Below are 16578 nucleotides of genomic sequence, written 5' to 3' on the forward strand. Positions count from 1 at the left end.
CACACGAGAAAGAAACAAAGTTGATGGCTGATATACTGCTGGTGTTTTGCACCAGCTACGATGTGCAGCAATTTTTTCACCGAACGCTCCGAAGCACCCCCTTTTAAAGCTATCTCAATTCCCCACTTCTGAGATCCCTGGGACAATTAAGGAGATTCGGCCAAACCACGTTAAGATCATTGTCGCGGTGGATGTTGTTGCCCCTGCAGCGGAACTAGCCCTTCTGCAGCTTATCATCCGACGAATTCTGGTATTCTCATCAAGAGCCGCTAAATGAATGGCCCTTACAGAAAAGAAAAATGAAAACATAAGTAGAAGAAAACGCCACCCCTCCCTCTCGCGGAACAGCTGGGGCATATCGATACAGTATTGTGGCAGTGTCATATTTAAAAGCGGTAAAATATGGAGAGAGGACGAAACACAGCGAAAGCGGCATCTGTGCGTTCTGCCCTCTTTCTATATTTGAACGCTTTTGATACATTAAAAGAACCCATAGCACGTAACACCCGTTGGTTGAAGCACGACCATATTTGCGAAGACTTATACTTAATGAACAGCATGGAAAACAAGCTGTTCGTGAGCCTGTAAAAAAAACGCTTCTCGTGTCTTCGCCACATAGTCTTCCTATTAAAAAAAATAAAGAAGAGAAAGGTAGGCCAAAGCGTTCACGCAGGACGCAGCTTGCGTTTTTACAACTGGGATATATTTAATGACTCGAAATACTCACCACTTGTTCCGAATAAAAAGGCGGCCGTTCTGCAGGCGCCACCGGTTTCAAACGCAAACCCGGTCTAGAAGCTACGACTACATCGTGCAGTTTAATCGAGTGCAGTCATGAAGCTTTCCATGCTACAGTTCCTTTACTTTTTGATATGCAACCTCGAGCCTGCATTCAACGGAGCTTCTGCTATCGGTAGGTGGCATTTGTTTATGTCGAATTCGCAGCTTAGTGTAGAACACAGCCTTATAAGTTGAGTGTGGGAACGGACGAAGGGCGGACGAAATGACCAAGTAAATGTTTTGCATGTTGCGCTCAAGCAACAAGCGCATAACATTTTTAACACACTTTTGAGCGCCGGTCAAGCCATTGCGTCAGTGGAGAGGGGCCCTTTCTCTTTCGCTTTAGCAGATTGGAACGTCTTTACGCTTCCTAAAACATGTGATAAACGAAAGATGTGATTACTATCAAGTGGCTGGCAAAATGGGTGCGTTCCTCATCCTACAGCCGAGTAGGGTAGTTCTATGTGACAGGTGAGTACCATGTGGCCCTAGAGTAGACAGTCGGTCCAGTAGGATTAGGGACCCATGTTACACTGTCACCGAGTAGGCACGGTGCACGTTAAGCAATGGCTCTGCAAATGGAAGAGGATGACCAGTGACGAAACCAAAACAACGAGAAAATGAGAGCGCTGTCTCCTACGGTCGCACGTTCGCGCGTATCATAGGCTGCTGATCTATCGCGGAATGATTCAAGAGGCTATGTCCCGTTTATTGAAACGGAGCAAAAACCAATTTTAAATCGAAAATAACGTATCAAATTCAAAAGAAAAAATGCAATCGCGATTCTTTTCCAGCAGGCTAGGAAACCTGAAAAAAAAAAAGAAAAAAAACATTAATAATGCACCATCACGGGAACTTTGCTTGGACGGGTTGGACGGTCAAGGAGCACAGTGCCGCCTCATCCGTGGAAGATGAGCATTGCGGGACGCTATCGGTACTGCACTTATCTTGGGTTGCATTTTCTGTTTTCTTTTGGTGTTTTCCTAGGACTCAAGAGCCGATAGTGAGCTCTTTCTCTTTTCTCTTTAACAAAATGGTCTTTTGTCCTGACGAATACGGTCACTGTCCAAACATCGACCCCTTGCCCATTTTACTTTTTAACGTCACCCTACGCAATAAACTAGTGTTTGTAACTTCCGCAAAATCTGTTTCCGCGTCTTTTTCTGCAACTTCTGTAAAACTTCGTGGCCGTTTGATAATATTTTTACCTCAACCTATGTAAATAACGTCGCCCACCTACGCCTTGCTGATGAAGGCCCATAAGGCCGAAGCAGCTGTCCAATGCTGGTGTGGCGACGTTTCGGACTTATAAACATGTGTTCAACGTGCAGCCAAAAAGCATCTGCTAATTTTCTTCCCTTAATACTTCGCTGGGTGCGCACTGGGCTTTGAGAGGTGAGTTTCTCACCCTGACGGGAGGACATCACGTTCCACGTGACCTTCCAACGCCACTCGCTCAAACGACGCCCACCTACGCACCGCTGACGAAGGCCCAATAAGGCTGAAACAGCTGTCCAATGGTGGTGTGGTGACTTTTGAGACTTACATATATGGCCCTTCGGTTGCGACAGGGATGCGACACGCTCTTGGGTCGCACAAACACTGTGTCTCTGCAAGACATCAATGTTCCAGGGTGTTAGCAACACCTCTGGAGGCCGCAGTGCTAACCCAGTAAGTACAGATAAAAATATATATAAAAGTAAAATAATAAGACGTGGACGGCATATTACAGGAAAGTTCACAAAAACTAATTTATTCAACGGGTAGTTTAACACATAGATTAAAAAAGAACTGTTCTTTTGTTAGTTTTTGTTTTTGTTAGTTAAGGAATTAGCTAACTAGTTTTTGTTAACTTTCCTGTAATCTGTTGTCCACGTCTTATTATTCTACTGTTATTCAACTTCGTAGCCGTCTTATATATTGACCTCTTTGACCTACAAATATATATTGAATAAGGATCAGAAGTGGAGACAGTGCTTCTACAGGACAAGGTATAAAAGGGGGACTTTATTAAAAACTAAGAGGGAGTATTCGACGTTTCGACAGCGGCGCTGTCTTCAACAGGAATGGGATATCATGGTGACCCAAGACAATCCCAAAGAATGAGAGAGGAGTATGTACAAGGGGAGGGGCAGCACACGTGCTTTGTCAAACAAAGGTAAAAATGAATGACACACACGCAGTCTACCCCTCTATCCAGACAATCCCACCTATTTCTCACACTTTTGGAGGTTGCCTTCCGCGAAGATGCGTCACCATGACCTTGGTGTCCATTATGAGAGGTTCTGCCTTTCTCTTTTCCCACTGCGTTGACCTCAAACACTCAAACAGTAATAAAACTGGTAGCTTTCCAGTTGTTTCTGTTTTGTATTCTTTTTGAGTGTGTACCCCCCCCTCCCCACTTTTTGTCGTGTCTGTGTATGGTAAACTCTATAGGCTGTCTCAGAAATCGTGTCATTGAATTATAATTTAAAAAAAACTACACTACCTAGAGTCATGCTGTCAACGGCATTTGTTCTTATTGGGGTTCTGCCACCTCCTGATGTGAGTGTCGTGTAACGTAAGTTTAATTATGTAAATTTTTGCGAGCTTAAGTCAGAAATTTGCCAAGTAAAGGTCACTTTTTTACCCCACCAATGTGAAGGGCGTGTCTAATTTACATTAATGATAATTGACAGGGATATTCAGGAGCTATCCCATCGGAAAAAAATAGCCGAACATCATGCTCTACGGAGCTCCCATTGAATAGCGCACGATGAATTTTTCAGCGCAATCTTTGTCAGTCCGACAAAAGGAGGTTGAAAACCCAGCCCACCCCGGCATCGCATATAGAGATAACACAGGCAGGGCCTATCGCTTACGACTTTCCCTGGGATAATGCTTTCCCTCTCCCAATTAGAGGAACTGTCACTTTTTCTATTCTCACTCTGTGGGCTGGCTTTGGAACCTCCTTTCGTCGGACTGTGAGCGACTGCGCTCGAAAAGTCATCACGCGTAATAGTTCGGTGCTCCGAAAGGCATGATGTTCGGCTATTTTTTTTCGATGGAATAGCTCATGAATATCTCTGTCACTTATCATGAATTTGAGTGAATTCGGCACGCTCTTCACATTGGTGTGGTAAAACAGTGACCTTCACTTGGCAAATTTCCAAGTTGAGTTCGCAAATATTTACATACAGGGTGTCCCAGCTCAGTGTATACAGATTTTTTTAAATATATATAACACTTTTTCCAAGATGAAATCAATTGCAATATAGCATATGCTGAAGGGCACTCCCTAGGAGGGCATTAGCAAAGTCCAAAGGCAATGCCTTAATTAATTTTCATTAATTAACTTGTTAATTATAAAAGGTACAAAGTTGTCCCAATGAGAACATCTCTTCCTTTCGGTCACCTGATATCGTAGCCGTTTGCAGAACAAAAATCCGTTCCATAGATCGCCCGCAAAAAATTAGTGAAGGAATGGCGTTTTTTTCTTTATTCTCGTTCATTGCGCATCTTCGCAGACGCGTATTTTCTTCAACCCCAACGTGAGAGGGGGAAGGAGCACAGTGCCGCCTCATACGTCGAAGATGAGCTTGAACTTGCGGAAACAAAACAAAAACAAATGTATCGAGTGACTCTATCGGAACTGGCCTTATCTTGGATAGAAATGTTCTGTTTCCTTTTAATCTCTTTCTAGGACGCGAGAGGCGATAGTGTGCTCTTTCTCCCTCTCATATTGGGGATGAAGGAAAGACGCGTCTTCTAAGAAGTGCAATGAACAAAATAAAGAAAAAGAATGACGTTCCGTCACGAATTTTTTGCGGGCGACCTATCGAACGAATTTTTGTTCTGGAAACGGCTACAATAACAGGTGACCGAAAGGAACAGATGTTCTCATTGGGACAACTTTGTAGCTTTTATAATTAACAAGTTAATTAATGAAAGTTAATGTGGACATTGCCTTTAGACTTTGCTAATGCCCTCCGAGGGAGTGCCATTCAGCGTATGCTATATTGCAATTGATTTCATCTTGGAAAAAGTTTTACATATATTTTTAAAAAATCTGTATACACTTAGCTGGGACACCCTGTATATATCTACATGACACTCACATCAGGAGGTGGCAAGATCCTAATAAGAACATATGGCGTTAAGATCATGATTCTAGGTGGCGTAGTTTTTTTTAATTATAATTAAATGACACGTTTTTTGGGTACACGTTGTATAAATTTTATATACGTGAATTTCACATCTTGTACCTGGTGAAGCGCGGTCCCTCACGCCAAAGCTTTTTCATATTAAACTAAGGAAGCTTCAGTGTTGCTTTTTGTTTTGTCCCCCTTACCCAAGACAAGAAGTAGACGCAGCCCTGCCATTGAGGGACGAAAGCGTCAAATAACCAAGTGATCAAACTTATTAATGAACACTGAAATATTTACTGCGCATATGTTATGATTCAGTGTACGTAGTAATTTCTAATGCGTTTATGCTATTTCAGACCATGTTCCCGTTCGAGAGTCTGATCCCTGGAGTACAATGTACGCCTGGAGGCCGATAAATATATTCTTCATCGGCGACCAGCATTTTCGTTCATTGCAACGAAGTGTAGTCATGCCCTCCAACATTACGGAGCTGTACTTGTATTCACAGAGCATACTGAACGCTGTACGTACTTGAGGCTGCCCGTACGCCATCAGTTCATTAGGGATGACGCCCAAATAAATCATGGAAAAATAAAACGTTCAAAGATGAATCTCTTAAATAACGAACTTTCAAAATAAACTCTTCAGCATAAACCAGGAGAAAATCCACGCTCTCGAAATAAACTTGGAAAAACAAAATTTTGAGGAATAAACACTTCGAAATAAATCTTTAAAATGCACCGTCCCTGATTGGTGGAAAACCGACGGTTCTTCCGCCGCCGCGGAAAATAGTGCGCTCATCGCGCTTGGGGCTAGCCAGTGCTAGAACTGTGAATGAGGATTTCGCTATACCGGAAGTCGGTTGTCTCTCTGTATGTGACCCGTGGCCAACGTTTTCAACAAAGTGGGGGGATGTTTTCCGATTGGGCGGCTGGCAAACTTTATTGGTCGTGTATGCTGGCAGGCTTTATCTCTCTCTATCTCTCTGGCATAACATGCTGTGCGAATGACCGTCGCCGCACAATCCGTCCACAACACCGCCATAACATCTTCTGCCCCCCTCCAAGCTTATCATCCTCGATGAAAGATGAAAGTCACTGAAAAGGTTAGCCAGCTGTAGGACTCGAACCCACATCTTCTGGATTACCGGTCCAGGGCTCTACCAATTGAGCTAAGCTAACACGCCTTCTCAGCGACTTCCAGGGTGCGTCATCTGAAGGGACAAACCAGTCACTCTCTCTCACTCATCCTCCTTTCACTCTTACATTTTTGCTCACTCATACACACATTCATACGACAGGGATCGACGCAAGCGGCAATTGTTGAACATGAGATAACTGATGTTCTGAGGCTGGAACAACATAGAAGGGACAATCACATACATGGCCTCAAGTTGCCTAAGAAATTAACGATGAAAGATGAAAGTCACTGTAAAGGTTAGCCAGCTGTAGGACTCGAACCCACATCTTCTGGATTACCGGTCCAGGGCTCTACCAATTGAGCTAAGCTAGCACGCCTTCTCAGCGGCTTCCAGGTTCGAATCCTACAGCTGGCTAACCTTTTCAGTGACTTTCATCTTCCATCGTTAATTTCTTAGGCAACTTGAGGCCTTGTATGTGATTATCCCTTCTATGTTGTTCCAGCCTTAGAACATCAGTTATCTCATGTTCAACAATTGCCGCTTGCGTCGATCCCTGTCGTATGAATGTGTGTATGAGTGTGCAAAAATGTAAGAGTGAAAGGAGGATGAGTGAGAGAGAGTGACTGGTTTGTCCCTTCAGATGACGCACCTTGGAAGTGGCTGAGAAGGTGTGTTAGCTTAGCTGAATTAGTAGAGCCCTGGACCGGCAATCCAGAAGATTTGGGTTCGACTCTTACAGCTGGCTAATCTTTTCAGTGACTTTCATCTTTCATCGTTAATTTCTTAGGCAAATTGAGGCCTTGTATGTGATTGTGCCTTCCATGTTGTTCCAGCCTCAGAACATCAGTTATCTCATTATCATCCTCGTTCACAGATCAGCTCTCGGCGGGTTCAAAGGTCAAGCGTGTGTGTCCTGTATTTATACCCGCGTCGTCCTCATCACTTTTAAACTGGGTATTTCGAAATCCAAAGTTGTTGTTTGAAGAAATATACTTGATAATAATACCAACATGAATAAGCAACATCATAATAACATGTTCCTCCGAAAAGAACATCGTGTCACCCATAAACTATCATACGCAACATTACCTTGCTAAGCCTAACCATGATTTATTTCAACGGCGTTTATTTTGAGGGCGTGTACCTTTAAGCACTTTATTTCAGAAAATGAATTCAGAAGAGTAGAATTTTAAGCGTGACTTTTTTAAGGTTTTGTTTTAAAACACTTATTTCGGCGTACAGCCGTTCATTATATGTGAAACATGTGATGTTCTATCCATGAATCTTCAAATTAATTCCCCGGAACTTACTTCCCACAAGTAGATCCTAACTGTCAGATTTCCGGATACCTTCTGCTTGGAAAATGCTCGAAGCATAAACGTTTTCTTCGCCCTGTTGGTGTAAAGCGCCTACAAAAGAAGTCAACTTATGCGAGTTTTTACGAACAGACAACTACAAAATAACCTGCGATCCAATTGGAAGGTCGAGCATCAAGCCCCATCCTGTACAGCCTCGACCATCAGCTGCATGTGGTAAACAACAACTACGAACAGTAACACCGTTTTGAACATAGAAGAGTATATGGGGAAATTCATAAGACTGGTCTTTGACACAACCATCTTTAGAAATGTTCAGGATGAACACTTCGTTTGCAGAAGATGAAGCTTTATTTGGGTAAACCCTATCGCAGATCCCCGTTGTGTGCTAGCCATATTCATATAACAAGAGACAAACGTAATAAGCCGACATAAGATTCCGATGGTTTCAGCTGGTGTTCATGTACAGAGAAGATTATCCAATGTGCGACATTAAATTGAAGTGCAGTGGGACATATGCGGTACGTAAAATTACATGTCTTGCTTCTATTTTAAAACACATCTGATATCAACTTGCCTTTTTTTCCAATTGAAACCATTTTAAAACATATCTGATATCACCTTGCGTTTTTTAGTTGACAGAGCATGAACAGAGGAAGCTTGGGACGTATTATAATGTTCGGAGTGAAGACTTCAATAACACCGTGAAGAGTATTCAGCAAATCGTGAATGGCAATGCTGCAGCGAGTGCAGCCGACATAGTGATCATATTGCTTGGGTGAGGTTTTATATTTTATAGAGTTGTTGCTTTCCCAACGGGGAAAACAGAAGCGCAGCCATTGTTTATTTTCTTGAGTTTTCACAGTTGTCGAGGTACATCAGTGGGACTATAAGTGCAGACAAAAGGAGCAAGCTGTTGCTGTTGCTTGTAACGTATTCATCTATTGTTACTAATATTTCCCTCTGTCTGAGGGATGTAGTACAAAATGTCCCTGGATGAAACTTTCCCATAGGGAAGGTTCTCAGATAAAATGGCCTAAGAAGAAATCTCCCCGGCGCGCGTCCCTCAGCCGAGTGCGAAGTGGAAGTTGTACTTCGAGGTCTTCTTTGTGTACCTCAGCCCTTGCAAACTTTGTTACCAATAGTTCCCTTTGATGTAGTATAACACACTCGCCCAGTAAGAAAGGAGGCCGCACATGACGTGCTGCTCTGTGGACACATGAAATCAGACATCTCTTAAAAAGTAGGGATGTGCCAACCGAATCCACGAATCCTAGGCAGGGATTCGAGATCTGCGAATCCGAATCCCATTGCTAAAAACTGCGAACCCACCAATCACGTTTGTTTATTTCTTTTTAAAATCGGCGCTCCCAAGCCTACTTGGCCAGCGGCCAAGGGGCGCGACAAAACAACCACATGAAGCTCCAATATTCCAAGTCTAGAAGTAACACCGTTTCGCTTTGATTGTTTCTTAGTTTAACGGAGGCAATTCAGAGTCCTGAATTTATGTATTTACCTTAGTCGATGAACAACATGTTAAATAACAACAACAACAACAACAACAAGTTTATTACAAGATGTTGACTGGGGAGTTATCGCCAGGGGCGATACTCTAACCCATTGCTAGTGGTGATGCGGTGAATGAAATAATGAGCCCCTTCACAATAAGGATCGAAGTGTTATGGTATTCAGAAAGGTGAAGAGACCTTTGAGGGCACTTACGAAGAAGTATATGCCCAGATAGGACAAAATGTTGCATCAATGTTACCTCAACGTTCAAGTGTTGCAGCGATGTCTCATGCCCACATTCGTCGTTGTAGCAATATATACTTATATAATTGCTTCAATGTTCATGCTAGGTCTCAAAGATTGCGTAAAGCTAATATTGCGATGATGTTACTGAAGCAATATTGAATATGTTACACTGAGGTAATGTGGCGTTTACATTGTTGATGCAATGTTTTGCAAGCAATGTCAATGCTGTGTTGCAATTGCATTTCTTCCGAAACGCTTAATCAGCAACGTAAATGAAAAGGACCCTGACCTTCGTCGTTCGACAAATCTTTGATTTGCATCTATTACGAAGGTATAATATGCCTCCAAGCCACACGCGAAATATTTTGGCTGTGTGCGGCAGCAAAGTTTGCCAAACGGGGAACTGAAAACCGGCTTGACTTTTCCTCCTCAACTCACGCAATCGGGGCCGAAATCTAGCCACTTTGTAGTGGATTCCCCAATTTTCGGGTGCGTGACGCTAGCATGCGACTAATGTTCATTAGGTGCCCGGGCCAGAAGTTCTGTTGTTAGTGAGTTAGTCAGAGCGGCATCCGGGAAGCGATCTTCAAAATGGACGCCGATGCAAGAAATGCGGGGACTTCGAGCTCGGAACTTTTCTCTGACCTTTCTACGAGCAAAAAGGAAATTCTGTGTGCTGCACAGTTCGGGAGCCTTGCTTTCGAAACGTCGCCGGTGCCGCGCATGCGAGCCGAAGTCAAAGTTCGACGAACATCAGGCACAGATGAAGCAAACACCATCAGTCGCCTATCTTCGACAGACTGGTAAGCGATGTGCTTTTTAGCGCACACTATCAGCGAACACGTTAACGTTCTCTTTAAATTTCGTGTCCTCATATATAATGCGCACTTGTTGTTTAGTGTGCCGGTGCGGCTCGTGTGTCATAATCACGAAGGAGATCGAATGCTTGTGCTGCTAGGAGCTCGAAAGCAATGCCTAATGATTGCAGTACGGGTGCATTACAACCCACGAAGATTTCCAACTTCTGTGCCTCAATACGACTGCATAAAAGGTAGCATATTTTGAACTCCGTGGGCAGCGCGAACCTATGAGCGACTATATTCACAAGTAAGTCACATGTGTTCTTGTCGAACCATGTTAAAATCTGGACACTCAAAATCGGTTTGGTCCTGCATTAAAGTCGCTAAAAACTCCAGTACAGGGCAGCACATAAAGAGACAATACAACACACAACTCTGAACTGGGGGAAAGCAACATAAGCAACTGTTGTCAGTTGTCAGTGTGGTGAATCCTAAACCACCTTTTTATGTACTGCCCTGCGCTTAGGTTTTTAACGAGTGTGTGGAGTGTTCTTGCTTGTCGATTCAGTGAAAGGTAAAAAATGTTGGTTTCTAAAAGAATACACCATGTGTAGTAACATACAGGGAGTGTGCAGATATACTGCAGTGGCTCTCAGTTACATTTGGAAATGCCACTGCACGCACCCTGTACTGTGACCACTTACGTATTTGGCTAAACTATATTTTGCGTATTTTTGTGTAGACAAAACAAAAACAGATACAGATCATCGCCAGTTTGCAAGGTGATTTTGGCGCAAGCTTAGGAAGATCAAGAGGATGGTCATCCCACCTTGTGCAGTGAACAGGATCTCGAAAGCCTTCTCCACAGAAACAGCCAGAGGGTTCAAGTACCCAAGGTCCTAACTGGAGGTACCTCTTCGCACAGCTCGTCTATCGTGTTTACAATAATTCAACATCTGTATTTAGGATGATTTAAAGCTATGAAGGATGATGCATGGTTCATGAGATCAATATGTTGTGTTGAAACACAACAGTCGGTTTTTATGGGTCTTGCCGAACGATAGATGAACACTCCTTTCTTGACATTGTCTACCGTTGCTACACTGAACAATTTCTTGAGCAAGACTGATGACCAAACGAAAAGAAGAGTCTGTCTTCCAGATATGTATGTTCCTTGTAACTTCTGTGTTTGTTAAGTGACGCATGTTGATGTCCCTACTGATGTAATGGCCGCAAGGGCCTTTGAGGTATATTCATCAATAAATATATATCACAATCAGAAAAAGATGTAACATCTATTGTAACATCTATGTAACAGCATTTGCTAGATGCCGTCACTTACACATCTTTTAAAGCTTGCAGGAACGCCTCCCTTAACATCGCGTGACAGGTTATCAGCGCGGCGTGTCACATGATATGGCACCCTTGTTATCACCATATCTCCCCTACTTCAAAAATACATCAAGCATTGAAAAGCTCGAGTGTTCCTGGGGGCACTTTGGGGCTCACGAAACACACAAAAAATAATGAACCAATTCCAGGTTGTCCGGTGTCAGACTTTGGTTCAGAGGTCCACTTCCTCGGGGATATCGATAAGCACGTCATCTACGTGGTTCACGCGATCCGTGGGCTGTTCAGGACGTCGTAATAGCTCAGTACGATATCTTTCCAACACGGCTACTGCGGCGGCGGCAACGTCTCCTTCGGAGACCCTGGGTGTGCGAGCAGCTTCTGTGCTGGCTCGATGCAATGCGCCCCAACGATGGGCAACCTTTATGGATTTCGGGGACCGAAAGCGTGGAGCCCTCTGAAGGGTGGCTGAGGTGTCTGGTGCAGATCTCGTACGAGCCGACCGGGAACCTCGCTGGGCCGCAATCTTCTTTGCGCCTCTTGGACATCATGCAACTGGAAAAAGAAAACATGTATACAACGACCGGGAGGCACCTCCTGACGGGAGGATCTGTTAAGTCCACCAAGAAAGAATGGCATCGTGAAGACGATAATTCTATCGAAAGGTAACTTGGTCGACAGCACTAGTTCTAGCAGCCGATATAGCAGCGTTCTGTGCGTTTGCAGCCAGCGGGAACAAGGGAGGCTGGTGGCTGCGACACGAGCGAGACTAGCGGGGCACCCTAATCCTCGTCTCGCACGCATCTGCGCTTGGCCAGCTTCGTCACAAACTTCCGCTGGAAGATAAAGCCTTACCAGAAATAACGGGTACTGCCAAACGCGAAAGGTAGACTGAGCGTCGTTCACGTCTTCTTCGAGGTGCCGTCAAATTGTGGCGGCGGTTTGCACAGTGATGACGTCATCTGAAGAGAGACGTAGGGTGACATCTCTGGCATGCATAGCCACGTGCTGTGCGAAGCAGTCCTCGAAAATAGTATCCTGCCCCTCCGGACCCTACGGTCTGCTAAGCCCTTAGTCCTGGTCCGATAGCCTACCCTTATGGCAGCGTGTGGGCCGTCCATGGTCAGGCCGGGGAAGCTGGGAATAATAACAAAAACAAACATGTCAGACTGAATCCGGCCTGACACAAAACAAGAAAGGGGAACATCCAGCAAATGGGTATGGCGCTGGAACCCTGAATATGAGTCGAATTTGAGGATGCAACATTCCTATCCCAGCCAGACGATCGAGCCGAACGGGTGATGGGTGGCCGCTTCTCACCAGCAGAGGTGGGCACCCTCGCGAGGGCGTGTGAGGGTGAGGGTTTCCACACCCTCACCTCACGATATTTGAGGTGAGGTGAGCTGAGGGCCAATTTTTCTGGTGATGTTTGAGGTGAGGTGAGGAAAATATTTTTTTAAATATTTGAGGTGAGGAAAATTTTCCATTTTTCTAGGTGAGGTGAGGAAAATTTTCAAAAAAAAATTGAGGTGAGGTGATGAAAACTTTATGAACGCGCACTTGATGAAAACTTCTTCCGCGCGTACACGGGATATCTTTCCTTCTTTTTGCAGCCTCTGTCTCTCACCTGGGCGGGGACTCCCCTCCTCTCTCGCCGGTGATACGCGCAACTGTTACAGGTATAACAATCGTTCCACGAAGCGTTTTCTGTGATTGATTAGGCCAAATCTTCCAGAAAAAAAAAGAAAACGTTACATTGACTAAGCAATTTCACGAGTTCATTGGCAGTCACTCAAACCCAACGCGACTTTAATGATGAAGATTCTTCAATCCATGCGAACGTCACATCGAATACACAGCTTGAAAAAATTGAGGTGAGCTGAGGAAAATTTCGAAAAAAAAGAGGTGAGGTGAGGTGAGGAAACATTTCAAAACATTATTTAAGGTGAGGTGAGGAAAAATTTTCAAAAAATTTTGAGGTGAGCTGAGGCGAGGAAAATTTTTCTCCCAGAAAATTGAGGTGAGGGCGAGGCTCGTGAGGACAAACGCCCACCTCTGCTCACCAGTCGCCTTCCGGATGACATACAGCACCATCCAAGCGCAGCCTCCGACGAACGAGGGTTGGGCCTCACGTCGGGCGCCACTTGTGGGAACATCTTCCTTCCTGCCGCATCGCAGGCTATCCCACTCCCGGTGCCATTCGCGTTCGCTCATCTATACACGAGAAGTACCTAACAAAAAGCCATTTATTACCTACCAGTTACAACAGAGAGAGAGAGAGAGAGAGAGAGCCCGAGGTCCGCTCGGCCTGGCCGATAATCAGGAAAGAGCCCCGATGCCGTCCTTTACACATCTTTTAAAGCTTCCAGGAACGCCTCCCTTCGCATAGCATGACAGGTTATCAGCGCGGCGTGTCACAAGATAAGGCACCCTTGTTATCGCCATACCCTTTCCGCCAATTTTTCCGTGATAACGCAAAAGATGAGTCCGGATCATAGGTGGGCATTTTGGTTAAACCTCACTCGCCCTTGCCCTCACAGCTCTCAGGGGCACATACCCTCACTCTCCCTCACGGGCACATGCCCTCAAGGGCCTCACAACGGCACGCCTTCACTCACCCTCACGTCCCTCACAAGCGTATGCCTTCACTCGCCTTCACGTTCACGGCCCTCAAATGCGTGCCTTTACTGGCCCTCACCCTCACGCCACACTTTGGTGCGTTGCCCTCACCAGCCTTTGCATGAATCAAATCAGTTCAAAGCCCTCACGGCCTCTCCATCCGAAGCCTTCAACTGAGCGACCCAACTATCAGCAGGGTGCACTTTAAAGGGCTGGTGTGCATTGTGGTGTGCATGGGCGATTTTTGGCAATTTCGTCTGTGTGGCGCTGGGAACACAGCGAGACATCCTAAGCTGACTAATTACATGTTGATGTGGCGCCAGCGACACAACTACCTGCACAGTCCACTTTAAAGGGCTGGTGTGCATATTTTTGGCAATTTCGTCTATGTCGCGCTGGGAACATAGCGAGACATCCTACGCTGACTAATTACATGGTGATGTGGCGCCAGCGACACAACTACCTGCACAGCTGGTGTGCATATTTTTGGCAATTTCGTCTATGTCGCGCTGGGAACACAGCGAGACGTCCAAGCTGACTCGGTGATATGGTGCGGGCGACACGACTATATACGCAGGGTGCACTTCAAAGGGCTGGTGCGCACATTTTTGGAAATGTCGTCTATGTCGCGCTGGGAACACAGCGAGGCGTCCTAAGCTGACTCGGTGATATGGTGCCAGCGACACAACTACCGGCAGGGTGCACTTCAAAGGGCTGGTGTGCACATTTTTGGAAATGTCGTCTATGTCGCGCTGGGAACACAGCGAGACGTCCAAGCTGACTCGGTGATATGGTGCCAGCGACACAACTACCGGCAGGGTGCACTTCAAAGGGCTGGTGTGCACATTTTTGGAAATGTCGTCTATGTCGCGCTGGGAACACAGCGAGACGTCCAAGCTGACTCGGTGATATGGTGCCAGCGACACGACTATATAAGCAGGGTGCACTTCAAAGGGCTGGTGCGCACATTTTTGGAAATGTCGTCTATGTCGCGCTGGGAACACAGCGAGATGTCCTAAGCCGACTCGGTGATATGGTGCCAGCGACACAACTACCGGCAGGGTGCACTTCAAAGGGCTGGTGTGCAGATTTTCAAAAATGTCGTCTATGTCGCGCTGGGAACACAGCGAGACGTCCTAAGCTGACCCGGTGACATGATGCCAGCGACACGACTATATAGGCAGGGTGCATTTTAAGGGGCTGTTGTATACGTTTTTGGAAATTTCGTCTATTTCGCGCTGGGAACACAGCGAGACATAATAAGTTGACTAATTACTTGGTGATGTGGTGCCAGCGACACAACTACCGGCAGGGTGCACTTTAAAGGGCAGCTGTGCACGTTTTTGCAAATGTCGTCTATGTCGCACTGGGAACACAGCGAGACGTCCTAAGCTGACTAATTACTTGATGATGTGGTGCCAGCGACACAACTGCCAGCAGGGGGCAATTTAAAGGTCTGGTGTGCACGTTTTTGGCAGTTTCGTTCATTTCGCGCTGGGAACACAGCGAGACGTCCTAAGCTCGACCTTGACAGAAGATCTCAGGTGGAATATGGATATTGACAACACTGTAAGAAAGGCGACAGGAAATTATATTATTTGAGGCGTCATCTCAGTATTGCCACAGCCAATACGAGATTAAGGGCATACAATCCATATCTCCTGTCTGTATTGGTGTACGTGTGTGTAATATGGGACCCTTACATGGTACCAAATGTGTCAAAATTAGAAGCTGTTCAGAGGAAAGTTCTGCGATTTATTTTCTATAACTATAGGAGGACGGACTCAGTCAGTGAGTTGTAGACTACGGCCCGTTCGGACAAAATTGGCCTCGCGTCGCTTGAAGCACCGTTTGAAATTTTTGTATCTATGGCAGTTCATGGGCGATTAAAAATAGATTCTTCGCGGTACCTGCAGCCTTTCGCAGGAAGGTGTACACGCCAGTCACGATCACGAAGATTGAAGCCTTTCAATGCTAAAAATGATTGTTTTAAGTATTCTTTTTTCCCAAGAACAATTGTTGAGTGGAATGCGTTGCCTGAAACAGTGCTGAATAGTTCATCTGTAGAACAGTTTTCCACAGCTTTATCGTTGACGTGTTCTGATGCTGCCCTTGCTTCATTCTTTGCCCACCCCTACTTAGGCTCATGAATTTGGGCCAGTAGTATGTGAAACAATATTTAGAAAATAAGCTGACTAATTAGTTGGTGATGTCGTGCCAGCGACACAACTAGGCAGGGGGCACTTTAATGCGCTGGTATGCACGATTTTGGCAACTTCATCTGTGCCATGATGCCCATTGACAACACAACGAACCGTCCTGAGCTCACTGATCACTAGGTGATATGGTGCGAAGGGCCCGACTACTGGCAGGGTGCACTTTAAAGGGCTAGTGTGCACTTTTTTTTAGCAGTTTCGACCATTTCGCTCTTGTAACACAGCGAGACGTCCTAATCCGACTAATTAATTGGTGATGTGGTGCCAGCGACATAACTACCGACTCAACCCAACTGTAACCATGTGGTACATTTTCCCACAGAGACATTGGCAGTGTTGGCCGTTAATTCCCGGAGCACGCAACACAAAAGCCATTTAAAGCGGTCGGAAAGGCTCCTATCATGGTGCAAGAACCATATCTGCAACCATGTTGGACACTTTCCCACGAGGACATTGACAGTGTTGGCCGCGAAC

At 45.4% G+C, this 16578-nt stretch overlaps 1 protein-coding gene and 1 non-coding gene across 2 annotated transcripts in view; one reads left to right on the forward strand and one right to left on the reverse strand.

Moving 5' to 3' along the window:
- The first annotated feature begins 735 nt into the window (after positions 1-735).
- The window catches only part of LOC135369299 (uncharacterized), a 53692-nt gene continuing 37849 nt past the window's right edge, over positions 736-16578 (forward strand). The window contains exons 1-4 of the mRNA XM_064602897.1: positions 736-913; positions 5264-5430; positions 7817-7885; positions 8000-8142. Coding sequence (XP_064458967.1) covers positions 835-913; positions 5264-5430; positions 7817-7885; positions 8000-8142 — 458 coding nt within the window. The 5' untranslated portion in view covers positions 736-834. The remainder of the gene's footprint in view (positions 914-5263; positions 5431-7816; positions 7886-7999; positions 8143-16578) is intronic.
- On the reverse strand, positions 6347-6419 carry Trnat-ggu (transfer RNA threonine (anticodon GGU)). The gene has a single exon. It is a non-coding gene; the product is annotated as a tRNA-Thr (tRNA).

The sequence above is a fragment of the Ornithodoros turicata genome, chromosome 9, assembly GCF_037126465.1.
Source record: "Ornithodoros turicata isolate Travis chromosome 9, ASM3712646v1, whole genome shotgun sequence".
NCBI classification, from domain to species: Eukaryota; Metazoa; Arthropoda; class Arachnida; order Ixodida; family Argasidae; genus Ornithodoros; species Ornithodoros turicata.